The sequence below is a fragment of the Taudactylus pleione genome, unplaced genomic scaffold (genome assembly GCF_031769625.1).
Source record: "Taudactylus pleione unplaced genomic scaffold, aTauple2 ptg000290l, whole genome shotgun sequence".
NCBI lineage: Eukaryota > Metazoa > Chordata > Amphibia > Anura > Myobatrachidae > Taudactylus > Taudactylus pleione.
In genome coordinates, this window is record NW_028284692.1 from 3,753,211 (window position 1) to 3,773,566 (window position 20,356).

The 20,356-nt window shown below is 47.1% G+C and overlaps 1 protein-coding gene across 2 annotated transcripts in view; it reads right to left on the reverse strand.

The window, feature by feature from the left end:
* Nucleotides 1–20,356, reverse strand: part of NUP85 (nucleoporin 85) — a 98,178-nt gene that overhangs the window by 22,559 nt on the left and 55,263 nt on the right. For both annotated transcript variants that reach the window (XM_088482581.1, XM_088482582.1), the window contains exons 8-10: nucleotides 15,039–15,173; nucleotides 4,738–4,860; nucleotides 4,148–4,279 (exon numbers count right to left, since the gene is read on the reverse strand). In XM_088482581.1, the coding sequence (XP_088338707.1) occupies nucleotides 4,148–4,279; nucleotides 4,738–4,860; nucleotides 15,039–15,173 (390 nt within the window). The remainder of the gene's footprint in view (nucleotides 1–4,147; nucleotides 4,280–4,737; nucleotides 4,861–15,038; nucleotides 15,174–20,356) is intronic.

Genomic DNA, 20,356 nt, shown 5'->3' on the forward strand with positions numbered 1-20,356 from the left:
CCCCACCTGGGACCTCCCAAGGCAGCGGCCGCTTTCTACACTTTGCCAGTGTATGGCTGGAAAGAACATCGGACACCTGGGTAAGGGGCATCACATCCCGAGGGTATTCATTAACCATTTTTTCCACCGGGTTACCAGTTGATGTCAGCAAGGCGGACGCTCTCCGGATTTCCGTCAAGGGCCTTTTGGCCCCGATGTGATAGTTCTGGTTCCTCCTCCCAAAAGGGGGACAGGTTTTTACTCAATTATGTTCCTTGTTCAAACATCAGAACGCTTCTTCCATCCCATCCTCAACCTGAGGACTCTCAGGGTCCCCAGGTTCAGGATGGACTCGCTCCACTCAATCATTCGCCATGGAGTCGGGCAATTACATGGACTCCTCGGATGACTACTTGCATGTGCTTATCTGGAAAGATCATCAACGGTTTCTGCGGTTCGCTATACAGAGGGACCACTTACAGTTCCAGTCCTTGCCTTTTGGACTGTCTACGGCATCTCGGTTGTTAACAAAGGTCATGGTTGTAATGGCGGCAAACCTCTGTCGCTGGGGAATCAGAATTCTGCCGTACCCGGACGACCTTCTCCTATTAGCCCAGTCTCCAGATACGCTTCAGGAACACCTGCAGCTCACCGTGGACGCACAAGTCCAGCCTGACTCAATCTCAGAAAATGCTCCATCTGGGCGTTCTCCTGCATTTTAAAGTGCAGAGGGTTTTCCTTTCTGGGGACAAGCCAGATTCCCTTCAGTCCCTCATCAGACTGTTCCTACACCAGCGCAGCATCTAGATACACTTCTGAGTTTTCAGAAAGATGGTCTCCACCTGAAATATGGTGAAATATACACAGTTCCATTCAAGGCCACTGCAACAGGAGGTGGTACAGTGGTGGAACCGCTCTCCCCTCCATCTCAAATCCCAGACTATTGCTCTGTGCAGAGAGGTTCTCCATTCTCTCTCGTGGAGGCTCTAATCCTCTCATCTAAACAAGGGTCGCCCATTTCTGGTCCAGGGTTGGGTTCTTCTAACCACAGATGCCAGTCTCCAAGCCTGGGGAGTTGTCACCTGAAGTCACACCTTTCAGGGCAAGTGGACAAGTTGGAAGGAGAGTCTACTGATCATTGTTCTTTAACTTCGAGCAGTCTACCAAACACGTTGTCTGCCAAGGCCCTTTCTTCAACACAAGGTGGTGAAGGTACAGCAGACAATGCAATGGCGTTCACCTACATAAACCAAGGGTTATTCTGAATCGGTTATCCAGACCATGATTGCGCCAGGAAACCTTCCCCAGTGAGGATCTATTATCGTGTATGGTAAACATATTTTGCTTGGTGTTCTGCCCATGGTTGGGAACCAATAATGTTTTTGCTTCTCTAATATTTTGTACTTTCTGCAGTCGGGATTGGATCCGGCCCTTCGCCTTGCTTCCCTGAAGGTACAAGTGACAACCCTCTCAGACTTGTTACAATGCAAGACAGCTCGCCTTCCGGGTATTCAAACTTTCTTACAGGGGGTCCTTCACATTCAACCACCCTTTGTTCCCCCAGTGACACCGTGGGACCTGCTTTAGTGTTGAAGGCGCTACAATCACCCTTTTTAACCATTGGATTCTTTTGATATGCGTTGGAAACTTTTTTCTTACTGGCTATGTTTCCATATCAATTAGGAGCTAGTGGTCTCGACTACAGACTTGGGTCATTCTCTCCTCACATTGGACTTGGTTCTGGCTCGTCTCACTTATGTCGATCGGACCAAGGACATTCATAAGTCAGACTCTCTGTTCATTCTTTATGACTTCCACAACTGTGGCTGGCCAGCCCCTAAACAAACTTTGGCCTGCTGGTTGCGTCTGATTCGACAGGCTTACCTTTTGGCAAAGAGGGCGGTATTGGCCCAGTGAAGGCTCATTCCACTAAGTCTTTGGGGACCTTGTGGGAGCCGTGGTGCCTCTGCGGAGCAGTTCTGTTGGGCGGTCACGTGGTCCTCTGCCAATACTTTCATTAAGTTTTACAGCTTTAACACCTTCGCCTCGCCCAATTCGACCTTTGGGCGTCAGGTCCTTAGCGCAGCACAGCAGCGTTCCTTCCCTTTGAACGGACAGCTGTGGGATATACCACAGTCCCAGTGTCTCTCAATGGACAAAAGAATAAAGGGATTTTTTGTTTTACCTGTTAAATCCTTTTTTCTAAGCCCATGGGGGACACTGGGCACCCACCCTCATGCCCCTGGCTGGCTCTATTGTTTCACCATTCAGGGACTCAGTCTCTTACCAGATGGTGTGTATGGTTGTATGTAAATCTGTGCCGGTCTTCCCCTCTCCTCCACTTCTGTTCCTTGGGCTTGTTAAGTATAACTGGCTTCTCGGGCTTCAGGCTGGGTATGGGGGAGGAGGAGCCTGTGCTGCTCCCAAAGAAGTTAACTTTGGTGTCCAGACTCCTGCAGCTCCACCTATACTCACAGTCCCAGTGGCCTCCATGGACTCAGAAAAAAGACAAAAATCCACTTAATATCCTTGAAAAACACTCCACAATGTTATGTGAGCTCTTTTCAGACAAAGTAGATATTGTATTTCTCCAAGAAACTCACTAAGTTACAATCCTCTCCAAAACTAAGGAGTTATTATCCCCTATTTTTTGTAAAAATAATGCTGCTAACAAATTCTTGGGGTTGCAATTTAGATCTCTCCTAGGTTACCCCTTACTGAGGGTCTCTCATCATATTTTAGAAGTGGGTAGTGGTCAGATTCTTAAAAGGTAAGGTCTACAACCAGTCCTACACGTTATAGAGTTATTTGAATGCATCTTCCTAGACTGTGACAGCACATTATATCAATTGCTTTTCAATAACATTTTTAACTCTACATTGCGTGGACTGGGGGGAAACTTATTCCTCACCCACGATGAGTACAAAAAGCTAGACCTATGAACATGGTCCTGGGCGGAATTATGTGCAGGATAAGTAAAATAACCTGGACTAGTTAACGGACATGGGCTAAATTAACTCTAGGGATCGGAGGTGCTTGTGTAGCAAAAATTGTTCAAATTCTACTGCCAATACCCACAAAGAGAACACACCACTGTGCCAATACAGAATGCTTGTTTCTGGCACTTACTACTAGATAGGAGTAACAGGGTATTGAAGGGACAGTCTGACGCAGGGCATTTGTTCATACAGATGCAGCTCATGCAGATTTGCAGAAACACACACAAAGTACGCCCCTCCAGAGGTATAACTTTTGCACCTGCTACAGGGCAGATGCTAATGGAGACGAATGATGATGACTTGGCATAAACCGGGGTACACATGCTGCTGATACGGAGATGGAACCATCTTGAAATGTATACGGCTCTCCATTTGGTGAACATTTTGCATGCGCTTTTGTTTTGAGTAATTTATGCCAATTTTGCAACGAACTCTACAGCAGCCCCTATATGTGTTTAGCTTATTAAACGGGCATGTTGCATGTAAAGTATAACATCTGATACCTTTAAGTGGGTGTTGTGTGTAACAGCCATAAACATTACAATTATTAAAGATCCAGTGCAATTTGTTTAAAATGCTTACATGCTGTATTCCGATGACCTACAGGTAAGAGAACATTAGTTTCCATCCCTTGGCTGTCCTACATAGTAAAGACAATCTCCACACAACTAAGATCTGTATAGTAATTGTCAAGAGCCATGTGAGAAGAAGGGGGAGTTTTCACTGAGGAATTTACACAAATATTGAGTTGGTGGGGCTTTCCCTCTAGCCTCTACCTCAAAGGTAGTCTAGATTCTCTTCGCGGAGAGGACCCCCGACATTATCAGCTACTGTCCAACGTTATTCCCTACCATCCACGTGGATATAGTGGGGGAACATAATCTTGCTAATCGTGCCCGAAGTGTGGCAAGCGCAGCGAGCCCACGAGGGGACAAGTTTCTTCTCTAGATGGACTTTATGGGCATGGAACCGCACTTCCGCCTTCACTGCACGTCACTTCCAGGTCCCTAGTGCGAAGGGGAAATAAGCACAGCCCTACCTCAATCCTTGTACCAATTATTTCTCCTTAAGCTCCCAAGGTGCCCTCAGATGTCTGCATTCTGCAGTGCCAAGTGCAATTGTGACTTGTAATTAATCTCAGTGGATAGATCGATGGGTCGTGTAATAACCTGAGCGTAGGAGTGCATCTCTGTTGGTTTCACAGTCGGGTGTGTGAAGAGCAGTTGTGATACAAGAAAATGATACCAGGTGATCATTAGTTCCTTCTTCTCCAATAAAGCACCTTCATCTCCGAGCAAAACCTATTTGCAATGCAAAAAAGTATAATCAACATTGGCCACAAGTCAGGTCACAAAGGCAAACCTGTCTCTTAGTACAACGTAGCAGAGGTTCCCAACTCTTTCCTCAAGGCATCCTAACAGTCCAGATTTTAAGGAGATCCATGCTTGACCACAGGTGCCTTAAATAGTACCTCAGTCAATTTGATATAACCACCTGTCCTCCACCATGGATATATCTAAAACCTGAATTGTTGGGGTGCCTAGAGGACCGCAGTTGGGAATCTCTGCTGTAGTTATTTAAAGTGGAATAGAGCGTCACATCGTACAATTGGTAAAGGAATCTACATCTCTCTAAAACATCATATATGTAATTCACTTAATATAGATATGTCATGTAATGTCGATTACTATATCATCTTAAGACTGTCAGAAAAAACTATTATTAAACAAGCACACAGGTAACAACAGCCCACACTCACCTTACAGATGGATTCCATTTCAGGACTGGATGAGAAGGTTCCACTCTGCAAGTGGCGTGCACATTTCTCCTGCCAGCTTTGCCACTTTAATTCAAATTCTGTCAGTGTCTGAGACCCTGTAGGCTGCATCAGAGGCAAAATAACAAAAAACCTTAATGCACAGGGAAAAACTGCTTTATCTTAATGCTTACACATGACATGCTTCCATATTTCTGGAACTGAATTTCACATCAACAATCTGGATTAATAAATAGTAATATTACCTGCAAAATAGTCTTTTTTTTTTTTTCTTTGCAGAAGTCTATACATAATTTACAATTCTGGAGGAACCAACATTTTCACAATTTCACACAGCATTATTTTCACTTGCAATAGCTCTTATTTTTATTTATTGAACCCAAGTGAGTTATATTTTGTTTATTTGGACATATTGTATTTAGCTTTCCTTTGGTACCATAGTCAAGTAAACTATTTTTAATTTATGTTTATTATATGGGGAATATGGAAAATCACATTATTAATGGACTTTGATTGTTCCCTGAGCTATAGTCAAAATTTTATTTCAACCCATCTAAAACAAGAGATATGGTAAGAACTTACCTTTGTTATCTCTGTTTCTACGAAGTCCATAGGGTCCACAGGGTTGACCTTGGGGTATAGCTGGATCTGGATCCACGGGCACCACGCAGTTAAAGCTTTGCTGCTCCCAGGATGCACTTGGGTCCATCCTCCTCTATACCCCGCCCCGGCCACAGGCACCTCAGTTGGTAAGCAGCTAAGGCCGGAGGAGGAGACTAAACAGAGAGAAGGAAGACTGGAACACACAAGAAACCATACTCACAGAAATGGGAGACGGAAAACCGGTGACCAGCCACACAGCCCATTTGAAGCCAGGTGCGTCAGGGCGGGCGCCCTGTGGACCCTATGGACTTCGTAGAAACAGAGATAACAAAGGTAAGTTCTTACCATATCTCTTGTTTTCTACTTCAGGGTCCATAGGGGGTCCACAGGGTTGACCTTGGGGATGTCCCAAAGCAGTTCAACTAAGGGCGGGGACGCTCCTGTGCTGAAAGGAGTACCCGGCGCCCAAAGGATGCATCCTGAGAGGCGAAGGTGTCAAACGCATAAAACCTCAAAAACGTCTGAATTGAAGACCAAGTAGCCGCCTTACACAGCTGAACAGCGGAGGCGCCACGTCTAGCAGCCCAAGAGGGACCCACAGAATGAGTGGAATGAGCCTTAACAGAGGCTGGCACAGGTAAACCCTCCTGCGCATAAGCCTCACAAATAACTGAACGAAGCCAACGGGCTAACGTTTGCTTGTTGGCAGGCCAACCCCTCTTGTGAAAACCGAAGAGGACAAACAAAGAATCCGACTTCCTAACCGAAGCAGTCCGGTCCACATAGATTCTAAGTGCCCGGACCACATCCAAGGAAGCCTCACCAGCAGAAAGATCAGGTGACTGAAAAGCTGGCACAACAAGTTCCTGATTAATGTGGAACTTTGAAACCACTTTGGGCAAAAACTCAGGACGCGTGCGGAGCACTGCCCTGTCCTGGTGAAAAATCAGAAAAGGAGGGCGACAGGAAAGCGCCCCCAATTCTGAAACCCTCCTGTCCGAAGCAATTGCCAGGAGAAAAATGGTCTTAAACGTCAGCCACTTGAGCTCCACCGACTCAAGCGGCTCAAAAGGAGGACCCTGCAAGACCCTCAGTACCACCGTCAAGTCCCACGGAGCCACCGGAGGCACGAAGGGAGGCTGGATCCTGAGAACACCTTGGAAAAAGGTGTAAACATCTGGCAGTGTAGCAATCCGTCGCTGAAACCACACGGACAAAGCAGACACATGAACCTTCAGAGAGGCCAGGCGTAAGCCGAGGTCCAAACCCGATTGAAGAAATTCCAAGATTCTGGAAACCCGGAACACCTGCGGATCATAGTTTCTGGATTCACACCACTGAAAATAAGTGCGCCACACCCTGTGGTAAATCCGCGCGGAGGCAGGCTTGCGTGCCCTAAGCATGGTACCAATCACTGAACTGGAGAAACCCCTAGACCTCAAGACGGCTGTCTCAAGAGCCACGCCGTCAAAGACAGCCGACCCAGATCCGGGTAAAGGCAGGGCCCCTGAGACAACAGGTCCCGACGCTGAGGAAGAAGGTACGGAGCGTCGATGGAGAGGCACCTCAGATCGGAGTACCAAGGACGTCTGGGCCACGCCGGAGCCACCAGCACGAGCGTGCCGCCGTCCTGCTTGAATTTCCGCAGAACCCGAGGAAGTAAGGATATCGGAGGAAACAGATACGCCAGGTGAAACGTCCATTTCACCGACAGAGCGTCTACCAGACAGGCGCCTGCGTCTCTTGTCCTTGACCCGTAAACGGGCAACTTGTGATTGTGACGGGAGGCCATCAAGTCCAGCTCCGGCAGCCCCCACCTGTCCACGAGTAGCTGAAACACCTCTGGGTGAAGTGACCATTCCCCGGGATGCACATCGTGACGGCTGAGGAAGTCCGCCTCCCAATTGAGGACTCCGGGAATGAAGACTGCCGAGATCGCTGGAACGTGACACTCCGCCCAAGCAAGAATGCGAGACACCTCCGACATTGCTGCCCGACTGCGAGTTCCCCCTTGGTGGTTTATGTACGCCACCGTGGTAGCGTTGTCGGACTGCACCTGAACCGCCCTTCCGTGAAGAGCGGGGCCGGACGACTGCAGGGCCCTGTACACAGCCCGCAGTTCCAGGATGTTGATGGGGAGAAGTGCTTCTTCCGCGGACCAACGACCCTGAAGCGATAATGAGCCGGTCACTGCCCCCCAACCCCGAAGACTGGCATCCGTCGTGAGCAGGACCCAGTCCGGGATCCAAAAGGGGCGCCCCTCGACCAGATGCACCGTCTGAAGCCACCAAGCCAAAGACTGCCGAACCTCCGCGGACAACACCAGCATCTGAGAGCGGATCCGGTGAGGTAACCCGTTCCATTCCGATAGAATCAGCGCCTGCAGGGGCCGGGAATGGAACTGGGCAAATTCCACCATGTCGAATGTCGACACCATGGACCCCAGAACTCTCATAGCTGAATGGACCGACAGGCGGCAACTGCTCAGGCAACTGTGTATCCGCAGCTGCAGGGAGGAGACCTTCTCTGGAGTCAGGAAAATCCGCTGCTGACGAGAATCCAGCAGGGCTCCCAAATGAACCATCCGCTGTGATGGAATCAGGGAGGACTTCTTCCAGTTTATCAACCACCCGTGTGCTTGAAGACAAGCAATGGTCAGGTGGAGATGTCGAAGAAGCACCTCCGGGGAGCTCGCCAGCAGCAGAAGATCGTCCAGGTACGGCAACAGACGTAGACCCTGACCCCGAAGGTGGGCAGCCATAACCGCCATCACCTTGGTGAACATCCTCGGAGCCGTGGAAAGGCCAAAAGGCAACGCCCGAAATTGGTAGTGATGGTTCAGGATAGCAAACCTCAGATACCGCTGATGTGCCGGTGCTATGGGCACATGGAGATAGGCGTCCTGGATATCGAGGGAGACCATATAATCCCCGGGTTCCATCGCCAGAATGATGGAACGTAACGTTTCCATCCTGAACCTGGGAACTCTGAGGTATCTGTTCAGAGACTTCAAATTCAGGATAGGGCGATGAGAACCATTGGGTTTCTGTACCAGAAACAGAGTAGAATAGTACCCCGTCCCGCGCTGAGACTGCGGAACGGGAACAATGACCCCTGCTTGTAGCAAGGATTCTATAGCTACCTGAATCTGACCAGCTTTGGTCTTGTCCAGAGAAGGACTCGTACAGAAAAACTGGTGGGGCGGCCTGAACCGAAAAGACAGGGCGTACCCCTGAGAGACTACTTCTCGAACCCAGGCATCCGTGGTGGTATTGTGCCAACACTGGGCGAATTGGAGAAGTCGGCCTCCCACTCTGGGGTCCCCCAGAGAGAGGCCCGTCCCATCAGGCAGCAGGCTTATCCTCCTGCTTGGAAGAAGGGCGTCGAGCACTCCATGCTTGCTTCTTGGGCTTGGGTGCGGCCTTGGTCGCCGAATGTCTCGGGAAGGACTGGCCCTTGGCCTTACCCTGAACCCGAAAGGACCGAAAGGCAGAGCTCCTCACTTTAGCCGGCGCAGAGGCCGAAGGGAGAAAAGCCGACTTGGACTTAGCCAAAGTATCCACTATTCTGTCCAAATCCGGACCAAATAGTAAATCACCATTAAAAGGCAAGGCCTCCAGACCCTTTTTTGAATCTGCATCAGCCCTCCAGGACCTCAGCCACAGGGAGCGCCGAGCAGATACCGCTGCAGCCGACACCCTAGAAGTGAGCAAGCTGGCATCCAAAGACGCTTCCCCAATATAGGAAGCTGCATCCCGCATCTGTCCCACTAACGCTCTCTGGATATCCGGAGCCTCATCAGGAAAGGTATCCTCCAAGGCATTGGCCCATGCCTCAATGGCTTTAGCCACCCAGGAGATAGCCATGGACGGGCGAGCCACCGCCCCGGAAAGAGAATAAATGGACTTTAAACAAGTCTCCACCTTCCTGTCCGTGGGATCCTTCAAAGAGGAGATAGACGGCAATGGCAACGTCGCGCTTTTGATCAAGCGGGTAACGTGGGAATCCACCGCCGGCGGAGTTTCCCATTTCCTGCAATGAGCTTCAGGAAAAGGATAGTTCGCCGCCAACCTCTTCTGTGGATGGAACCTCTTACTAGGTAATTGCCAGGCCGCCGCCATATGATCCGATAATTGATCAGACAGGGGGAACACAGTTGAGGTCACCTTGGCCTTTTTAAAATTAGGAAACTTCGACCTAGGAGCCGGCGCATCATCCTCAACATGTAGGATAGCCCGCACCGCCCTAACTAAGGCTGGAACATTAATGGAGGACTTAGCTTCCACCTCCTGCCCCATGACATCAGAGTCAGAGTCCTCATGGATTTCTCCATCATCTGAGGACACTTCCGAGTCCGACAACTGCGCAGCTAGTGAACTCACAACCGGACGTTTAGACACCCTTGGTGGCACATCACCTTGCAACATGGACTGAAACGCCGAGGATGAAGCCGCCAGACTCTGTACGGAGCTGGATAGAACATCCACCCAAGGCGGAGGCTGCAAAGGCACTACAGACTGACACGTCCCTGGGGAAGACTGCACATACACAGGCAGTCCAGAGTAAGGACCCACAGTCTGGGCCCCGGGGGAAGACCGCAACATTTGTGGAACCCTCGGGGAATGGTGGGCTGCGGTAACGCCCTAGAAGGGACCGCTGATGGGACCGATAACCGGTCCGCAATAGACGCCAGCACCTGTGAAAACATCGCCCAAGGAGGGTCCTGTGATACAGGGGGGTTGGAGGGGCCCGGTACCAGCTGGCACCGCCCGCACAGACCATCCTGAGATAAGTCCTCCCCATCAACTCCAGCAGCACAGCGTCTGCAGGAAAATAGCACAGGAGCCACAGAGCGCTCAGTCTCCTCATCAGACATGATACCGTAAATCACAAGAAACAGGTATCACCAGAGGAATTACGGTTTTAACACCCGCGCACTCACCAGTATGCGACACAACAGCCCAGATATGGTACTGTGTAGCACACAACAGTATGTGACTGACCCCACAAATACGTGTTTTATATAAGTGAGGGTCTCAGAAAAACGCCCTTCCCCCACACACCTGCCGGGCCGTAGGAGAAGGAAAGGGATAGGTATAAGCTGACAGTAAAGGAGAATAAGTCACAGACAGGCAGCACTAGCAATAGTCACATACAATGCAGAAAAGTTATACTCACTGCACCTTCCGCTACAATCAACCGCCCAGATTCAGTGTCTGGGAGGGCTATAGCGCTGTGTACACTGTCCTTTAGCAGGGGAGAGGTACACAGGGGGACCGGTCCCTTGATACCGCCTGGGAGTCTGCGATGTGCCAGTAAAGATGGCCGCCGGAGACCTCAGAGGAGGAGTGGCCGTAAGATAAGAGCAGCTCAGCGACGCCAGACTCCTAGTTGAAAGGCGCGCTGAGCTGAGGGGAGGAGCCGCTAGACAGGGAAGGCTGCCTCCCCTGGCTAGCAATTAACCCCCGGGTTGCCGGTCCCGCTACCAGCCTGATACCCTGGTGGTCTAGCGGACACGCGGGGTATTCCTCAATTGAGGGGGAGCCCGCCGCCGCCGCTAGCGCCTCCGGTCTGTCCCCAGAGACCGGAGGCTCCTGACTGCATTGAAGTATCCGCGGGCCGCCGCACGTGGCGACCCACGGCTTACCTGATCCCCGTCGCGTCCGGCAGCAGTCAAGGGAGTCCCCAGAGCCCGGCTAGTACAGGCTCTGGGGTCCCGCCGCGATCCCCAGAGCTGTACTGGCATCGCAGGGAGAAGGAGCGGCAGCGTGGACGTCCTAAAGGACAGTCTGATGCTGCCGCTCTAACAGTGTAAAAAAAGAAGAAAAAAAAAATAAAAAATTTCTCTTTTAAAATAAAGCTTAGGGGCTGCTCCTGCAGCCCCACTGCGACAGGGTGACCCGACTCCGGCCGGGCACCAACTAAAACTGAGGTGCCTGTGGCCGGGGCGGGGTATAGAGGAGGATGGACCCAAGTGCATCCTGGGAGCAGCAAAGCTTTAACTGCGTGGTGCCCGTGGATCCAGATCCAGCTATACCCCAAGGTCAACCCTGTGGACCCCCTATGGACCCTGAAGTAGAAACAAATAATTTTATTCTGCTCTTGGTCACTATAAACTATGCAGTTTATTTCCCAACTTCTGTTATATTCATTCACCTTTCGACCCATTGTAAACAAAGATGCAGCTTAAAACATTTCAGTAAATCTCTAGCCCTTTCTACTCTTTTGAGCCGAGAACAACTGATCAAGGACTTAAAGGCTTCCAGGCAGGGCAGGTAGTTTTGTCAATAAGAGCAAGGGACTTCAAAGTTCTTTTAGACTCCCAGACCCAAAGATAGAGGGGTACAGTCTGTGAAGATTACTGAGACTATTTTTTTTCTCTTTCTGCCCTTGCCAGATGACAGCTCTGTCTGTAGGTCATCCTTATGTGTTGCATCTGGCCTTCCCTGTATTGTGATGCAGGTTACAGAAGACACCTAGGCAATCTAGGGGAGCATCTGACTTAGGAAGAGATTCCCATTTCACCATATCCTCATTAGGGAATAGCTAAAGGGCTTGTATGTGACCAGAAACCTATGTTCAGACTTGATTCACATTTCACATAAAAGGTCTTCCAACTAGGGGGAAGGAAAGAATCTGCTTCACTTTCTTCTAAATAAACAAAAATTATTATTGCGCTGGTACAAAAATACATATGGTGAAAGGTTGTGCTCTCTATTATAGACAAGGAGACTTGTTTAATATACCCAATATAGGTTTATTGCATACACATAAAAAATAAACACATTTAAAACAGAAAAAAATATTAAATAGAAATCGTATAGAAGGTTGTATTCCACAATATATAAAAACAATGTCATAAATGACTAGAACTGGTCAATGGACCTGCAACCTAATAAACATATCACACATTACACATAAGCAGCAACAATCTCAAATAAATGGATAGTGATATGGATTTAGATCCTTGAAAAATGTGCAAAAAAAGATCAATCTGCTAGGACACGATCATCAGGATTCTGCAACAATAAATATAGTGTAGCTAAATATATATCTTGTAGCAATAACAACTATTCAGGTTCCATCAAGTGTATCAAATGTGCTAATAAAAAATAGAGCAACAAGTTCAGACTGATATGTCACTGGCATCCCAGTGCACATAATATTACCATCCAGTACCGCGATCGCGAAAAGTGATCTTTGGGCGCCCAAACATGTCACTTTTCGCACATTTCAGCTCTCACCCCCCTGGGGCTGCGAGCTGAAATGTAACGCTGTCAGCTGAATGTGCCCGACAGGAGCAAGAATTGAATAGCTCTGTCGGGCGCGATGGGGGCAGGAATCAATTGAATTCCGCCCATTGAATCATTCCTCCACTTCACGCTGATCCCAGCTTGCAGCTTTGCCGTCTTGAGAGGAGAGTGTGCACACTGTTTGGAGCCTGCTAGTGAATAGCGGCGACATCGAGGTATTACTTTATCCCCGCTCTCAAACCCGGCCAGTGAATACCCACAGCTATGAGATCAAGGGCACCGGGGTTCTCACTCAGCGATACTACGCTTACCAAAAACTGATGGTATTGAGCCACAATCTTATTGCTGCTACCATCTTGTAACTCAGTATCCATAGGCACAAGAGCCGCTGATGATTGGAACTCTCCACAGTGGGATCACGATATGAATCGGCTGAAGGGTGACTATTGAGTATTTATCACCTGTAGGGGACACATTCCATATCATTAGCGGTACTGGATGGTAATATTATGTGCACTGGGATGCCAGTGACATATCAGTCTGAACTTGTTGCTCTATTTTTTATTAGCACATTTGATACACTTGATGGAACCTGAATAGTTGTTATTGCTACAAGATATATATTTAGCTACACTATATTTATTGTTGCAGAATCCTGATGATCGTGTCCTAGCAGATTGATCTTTTTTTGCACATTTTTTCAAGGATCTAAATCCATATCACTATCCATTTATTTGAGATTGTTGCTGCTTATGTGTAATGTGTGATATGTTTATTAGGTTGCAGGTCCATTGACCAGTTCTAGTCATTTATGACATTATTTTTATATATTGTGGAATACAACCTTCTATAAGATTTCTATTTAATATTTTTTTCTGTTTTAAGTGTGTTTATTTTTTATGTGTATGCAATAAACCTATATTGGGTATATTAAACAAGTCTCCTTGTCTATAATAGAGAGCACAACCTTTCACCATATGTATTTTTCTACCAGCGCAATAATAATGTTTGTTTATTTAGAACTGTTTTTGAGATCAATGATCTTTGGGTTTACTAGACCATAATATTATTTGCAACAGGTACAGATTTCATAAGGTATTTTAAACCAATCAACAGCACCTGGTTTTAGTCTTTTACTACTTATTTTGTGCTTCACTTTCTTCGTAAACCCTATTAAAATAAGCCCTATTTACTAAGTGTTGCTGGTTCAAAAGTGCCAAATTTACAGCAGTTTTGGACACTGGATTAAAAGGGGCAATTATATTCAATACAAAATCAGGCATGTGTTGTATTAAATATAATTGCCCCTTTAACAAATTACCTGCCACGAACGCATGAGCTGTGACCGCAATCAAGAGGGCGTTACCTGATGAGGTCGCATCTCTTGCGTTAGTGTTGTCCTGTTGCGTCCACCTTTTGTAATGGAGGAAATAAATTCTGCACATGTGCAGAACGGATTTCCTCCTCCTGCTCAGGCCCGCTAGAAGTTATATTGCGGTCTGCGACCACCGACGCCACTCCTAAAATCGCGCCCCAGATTGCTGTGCGAACAGCACACTAGGGCACATGCACCTAACGTAAAAGTGCCATGGGATCTATTACCATTAGGGAGGTGGGGGGTGATAATGCTGGGGATCTTTTTCCACTGGGAGGGGGGGCTATTTCTGATAGGGGATGGGAGGTAATAATATAATGGGGGCCTGTGGACAAGGGGGGGGGAGGTGTGCAAAACAAAGTTCAGGTTATAGCAGACCCATAGCAGTTGGTTCAATCATCTGCAATCCAACACAGTGTCAGAGTGGTTTGATCTAAACAAAATAGAATATTTGTGGTAAGAGGACACTAGATACAGTCGCCCCTGCTCACTGAATACTCTTGAGACTTCGAGATCCTACCACAGAGTGGGTGAGTTTAGGGAAAGTCACATGGATTGAATGGAGGCGGCTGTTGGTTGATTTTGGATGCAATTTTAGTGACTAGATTACTTATTTTCAAAGATACAACAGAAAAAAAATAAAACAAAAATACTTAGCATAGTGATTACAGAGACTTAGGACAAGGACAGTAATTAAAGCTGTACCTTATTTAATGTATTTCTTTAATAATGGACTACCATAAAAATGTATGACTCTATAGATTTCACAGTATGTATAAACTAGCTTTGTCATGGAGAAATGTTTTTTTCATGCATAGCTATTGGCCTGTGTGCTCAGTCATCTTTCAACCGCTTTAGCATGCTCCAGTGATGCAGGTAGTGATCTGGCCCAGTCCCTCCCACCGCAGATCCACAGTAATAGAGCATTAATAATGAGCCAGGTTAAGATGTACTCTATATTCACCATTTCTTATAGTATTGACAATCAACAGTATGGTTAATTAAGGGTTAAAAACATATACAGCTCTGGCCTTGTAAACTAGGTTACATACACTGAAAATGGGCATATTCTTCAACAGTTCATCCAGAACTCGGCACATGCTCCGGGTGCTCAAAGAAGTAGTGGTTTCTTTGGCCAGCAATTGGCGTGCTTCTTCCATACGACCTTGCAAGACAAAGCCAGTGATCTGCAGAGGTGGTACAAAGCACAGAGAGGTTACAAATCGATTTCAGTGCTGCATACAACTAATTCCATAGTGACTAACACGTCTTGTCCTTAAACCTGAACATTGCAAATGCGTCCCTGACCTAGAGATTGGAAATTATCTGTCATTTACTTTGCTGTATGTTTTATTTATTTTTTCCAAACACCAAAACTAAGCCTGCACTATGGTTGCTTAATTGCTAGAGCACCCGGCTTTAACTGTACTGTAACTAACTTATGTCATTACAGTGCACATTATCCACATCAGTATAAAAATGCAAACACTAATAATAAAACCATAGAAGCTTGGATCAAAGAGATGGGTTAAATAAATAAATTGATAGGTTAAAGTGTCTCAACGCATATGCTACAGAAGACAGAGAAGAAAAGCAGAGGGGTAATCCCCAAAGTCTCTCATATCTGAAAGTGAGAGGTGCCTGTATTTAAATTATCTGCGATGTGCGGTCATGGTGTTCAGCTGGGCTCATCATATTAGAGTATGGTTCCCCAGCATTTGTCTGTGCACCTCTATGAGTTGCCAATGATGGTGGACGCGAAGTGACGCTGTTCCAATGGCGACACCACACTTTGGAGTTCTCCCGTTGGGCTAGTGTAATGGAGCTGATGGTATCCTCAATGAGGAGATGACCACAGATGGTAAGTCTTTATACAGTCTGGTCCTATAATGAGACCCTTGCACCAGAAGCACCCAGAGGGTAGTACAACAGCTTTTAGTGTGAAGTATTTGAAATTTACTTAGCTTTAAATTTAACAGACAAAAAACATATACATGAAAAAAGGTTACTTCAATTAATAATAGAACACCACCAATGGTCTATTGGCAACAATATTCCTTTATCTGGCCCTGTTATTGGGGTAAAGGTTCTTGACAGCTGGCACACCAATATGGCGGTTACATATAAAAACCCCCTACGCATTTTGTCCATAGGACTTCGTCAGAAGTATAGCAAGCCATAATAGGCAATGCATATGCAACAAAATTCCTTTAGATCAAAACACAGTTGGTGGTAATAACAATGTAGTTGGGAGAAGAGGATGGAGCAAGAGAAGGCAGCGGCTGGGTGTCAGATTTTGGCATGGTTAGATATTTTGAGAAAATGTCTCATGTCAGGACGGGGGGGGGGGCAGTGTCTTTACCCAACTGAGGAGCAGATTCAATCAGAAGCGAAAAGCCGTAAATCCGTAAACGCTTTTCGCCTGATTGCATCTTATCTCCAAATTCAAATCCAAGACGTTTTCGCTTAATGCACTGAAACAGGCGGAAAAGTTTCTCCAATGAATGGAAGGCGGAAAAAAGTGCAAAATCTCTATTTTGGGGAGGAAATGTGGGGAAATGATTCAGAACCCTTTGGACACCCCCCAAAGGACAAATCAGACAAAAAGAATCCAGAACACCCCCCAAAAAAGTGATTTTTGGGGCAAAAATGAAAAAAGTGGGGGGACAAAGATAAAAAGTAGTAAGATAGGTTTCTTGGGGGGCTGTATGGATGGGGCAGGTGTTACTAGGATTGCAGGTGGATTTTTCACATTTTTTTATAAGTGCACTTTAGTGACACAAAAATATGCTTGCACCCATTTTCAAGTACCCCAAATTTGACAGGACTATTTATATTCACCAAAAAAATACTGTTTTCCATCATTCTTCACAAATATGCTTTGAGAAAGCATTTAACACAAACTTAAGGACACTAAGTACATTTATTAGGGCCAATAGTACACATTTGTAATGATTTCCAGTGTCGGTGCGTCTTGCTTAGGGGGTACAGACGGATTCCCCCATTCTATTCAGTATTTTCCACCTTTTATGCATTCGCCTATTTGCGTTTTCGCCTGTTCTGTAATTGAATAGGGCGAATCGCGGGGACGCACATGCCGCAAATTCGTGTCCCAAATAGGCGAATGCGGCGGAAAGTACAACAGGCGAAACATCAGACTTTTCGCGGGTGACTGAATAGGGGCCCGAGTCTAAATTAGACTTGTGTTTCTCATCTTTTCAAATAGGTGGGTATGAAAATGTAGATTGTCACGTAAAGAAAGTGAACTAGACACCGACCCATCAAACTTGAGATCGTACCTAACCATTTCAGGGCAGTGATAGCAAAATATGCACTATAACGCATATTTACACACTACAGACACTAAGGGACCCAGTTTTTAAAAGTCCCCGGGTCCTGTAGGACGCTCTGTGTGTGTGCCGCAGATGCCGACCCAGTGACATCCCTAAGTATCTCCCAACCAATGACCGCGGGCAGGAGCGTTTCATCATCCAATTGGCGTCTGAGACCTCCGCCTCCTGGTCACGTGATGTCGCCGGGCTCTCGCTTTCCTCACGGATCTCTGAGGTGGAGCCGAGACGCTATTTGCCTTCAGCAGCTGCCCGTTCCCTGCGCCGCGCAGGCAGGCTGACAGTGTTACTGTGCTCCGGGCCTCCATGCCCAGGTCTGCTGACACCCCCGGGCCGTCCTCCACTAGCCAGGACACAGAGTTTTGGGAGGTTCGGTAGTTGCAAGCAAGCTGCAACTCAGAAGACACTGCACACCCTGGTACATGGAAACTAACAGCCCATCCGGAGATGGTAAGTACCGATGGGTAATAGCACTCCCGCTGCAGCCTCTGCTCACTGGAGCTTACAGCACACTACAGTAGGATCAGCCTTATGGCATAATGTAAGGATCAGTCCTGAATAATAAACAATAATAAAGCCTGCTCCATAGCAAACATTATCACTCCAGAGGATTACTGTTACATACACTTGGCGGTGTTGACAATACAGCTAGGAATACTGCAAAATGGATTATCAACATTCTCATGTTGACACTGTCAACATGATCACCGTCAACATGATATACCGAACCCGTCTCTTCACAGTGTGTAGTGATGAGCATGATGATATGTGTGTGTCATATCATGTAGCTGCTGTGGACACTATACACATGACTCAGGGTTCATGCTGACCCTATAACATGTAACAAGCTGCTACTCACATAATTTGCATTAAGCACATATAAGGGGAGTCAGGGTGCTGCATGATACAGCACTCCCGCTGCAGTCTCTGCGGTTGTACCCTTCAACACAGCGCAAGTAGCGCTGGTATCTGGGGACTGATTTTACACCGAGCCCACTCATCCATAAGCCGGCAGCCGCTATATTACTTGCCTCACCAGGAGCGTAAACCACACTGTCATCCAGGATTATTCAGACATTGAGACTGTGCACCATAAGCCATTGACTTTTTCCAACAAGGGTGCTGCCCCCGCACCTTGCCTCGGCCAAAACCTTCCTCATTTGAAAGCCCCCTAACCCCCTCCTTGCCCCCCCAGTACTGCGCCAGCTGCTATCAACCCTTGCCCCCTCCCTACCCCAGCCCTGTCTGCCCCTAGCCTCCTCCTTACCCTGCAGCACTGTCACAACCACTGTCTGCACTTACCCCACCCCCACCCCCAGCACTGCCCGCCCTACTCCCCTCTACACCCAAGGTCTACCCAAACGTCTCCTTGCCTTTACCCCCAGCTCCAGCCCAACTACTGCTTGCCCATAACCCCCTCTGCCCCAACTGCTACCTGCCCCCTGAACTGTCCCAACTGCTGCCTGCCCTCACCCCCCATAATATGTGATTGGACCCAGAAACAGTGAAGTAGGACCCAGATTATTTAAAGTGAGGGGTTCCCGGAACCCACAATTTTTTTCGCTCAGCGCAATCACTGCTGGGTCCCAACTAAATCAAACTTTTTTCTTTTTTTGAATATTCTTTTACATAACAGTTTTGCATATACAAAACATACCATAAACAACAGACATAACAAAATAAATAAATAAAACTTGTACATATACAGTGCCTTGCAAAAGTATTCACCCCTTTGCATTTTTCATGTTTTGTTGCCTCACAACCTGGAATTAAAATGGATCATTTCATTCACAGAACATGCCTACAACTGTGAAGTTGTGTTTTTTTTATATAATCAAACAACATTTAGGACAACATAACAGAAAACTTCAGCGTGCATAACTATTCACGCCCCTAAAGTCAGTACTTTGTTGAGCCACCTTTTGCTGCAATTACAGCTGCAAATCGCTTTGGATAAGTCTCTATGAGCTTGCCACATCTTGTCCCTGGGATTTTTGCCCATTCCTCAAGGCAAAACTGCTCCAACTCCTTCATGTTGGATGGTTTCCGCTTCTGAACAGCAATCTTCAAGTCTGACCACAGATTCTCAATTGGATTGAGATCTGGGCTTTGACTAGGCCATTCCAACACATTTAAATGTTTCCCCTTAAACCACTCGAGTGTTGCTTTAGCAGTATGCTTCGGGTCATTGTCCTGCTGGAAGGTGAACCTCCGTCCCAGTCTCAAATCACAGGCAGACTGAACCAGGTATTGCTCAACAATATCCCTGTATTTAGCACCATCCATCTTTCCCTCGACTCAACCAGTCATTGCTGCTGAAAAACAACCCCACAGCATGATGACGCCACCACCATGTTTCACTGTGGGGATGGTGTTCTTGGGGTGATGGGTGTGTTGGGTTTGCGCCAGACATAGCGGTTTCCTTGGTGGCCGAAAAGTTAAATTTTAGTCTCATGTGACCAGAGCACCTTACGCCAAACATTTAGGGAGTCGCCCACATGCCTTTTGGCAAACTCAAATCATGTTGTCTTATTTTTATCACTAAGTATTGGCTTTTTTCTGGCCACTCTTCCATAAAGCCCAGCTCTATGGATTGTATGGCTTATTGTGGTTACATGCACAGATACACCAGTCTCTGCTGTGGAACTCTGCATTTCCTTCAGGGTTACCTTTGGTCTCTGTGCTGTCTCTCTGATTAATGCCCTCCTGTGAGTTTTGGTGGGCAGCCCTCTCTTGGCAGGTTTGTTGTGGTACCATGTTCTTTCCATTTGATGATGATGGATTTGATGGTGCTCCGGGGGAGCATCAAAGATTTGGATTTTTTTTTTTTTATTACCCAACCTAGAATTGTACTTCTCAACAACTTTGTCCCTGACTTGTTTGGAGAGTCTTTGGTCTTCATGGTGTGATGCCCCTTGCTGCCTCTGGGACCTTTCAGAAAAGGTGTGTTTATACTGACAGATCATGTAACACTTAGATTTCACACAGGTGGACTTCATTTCACTAATTATGTGACTACT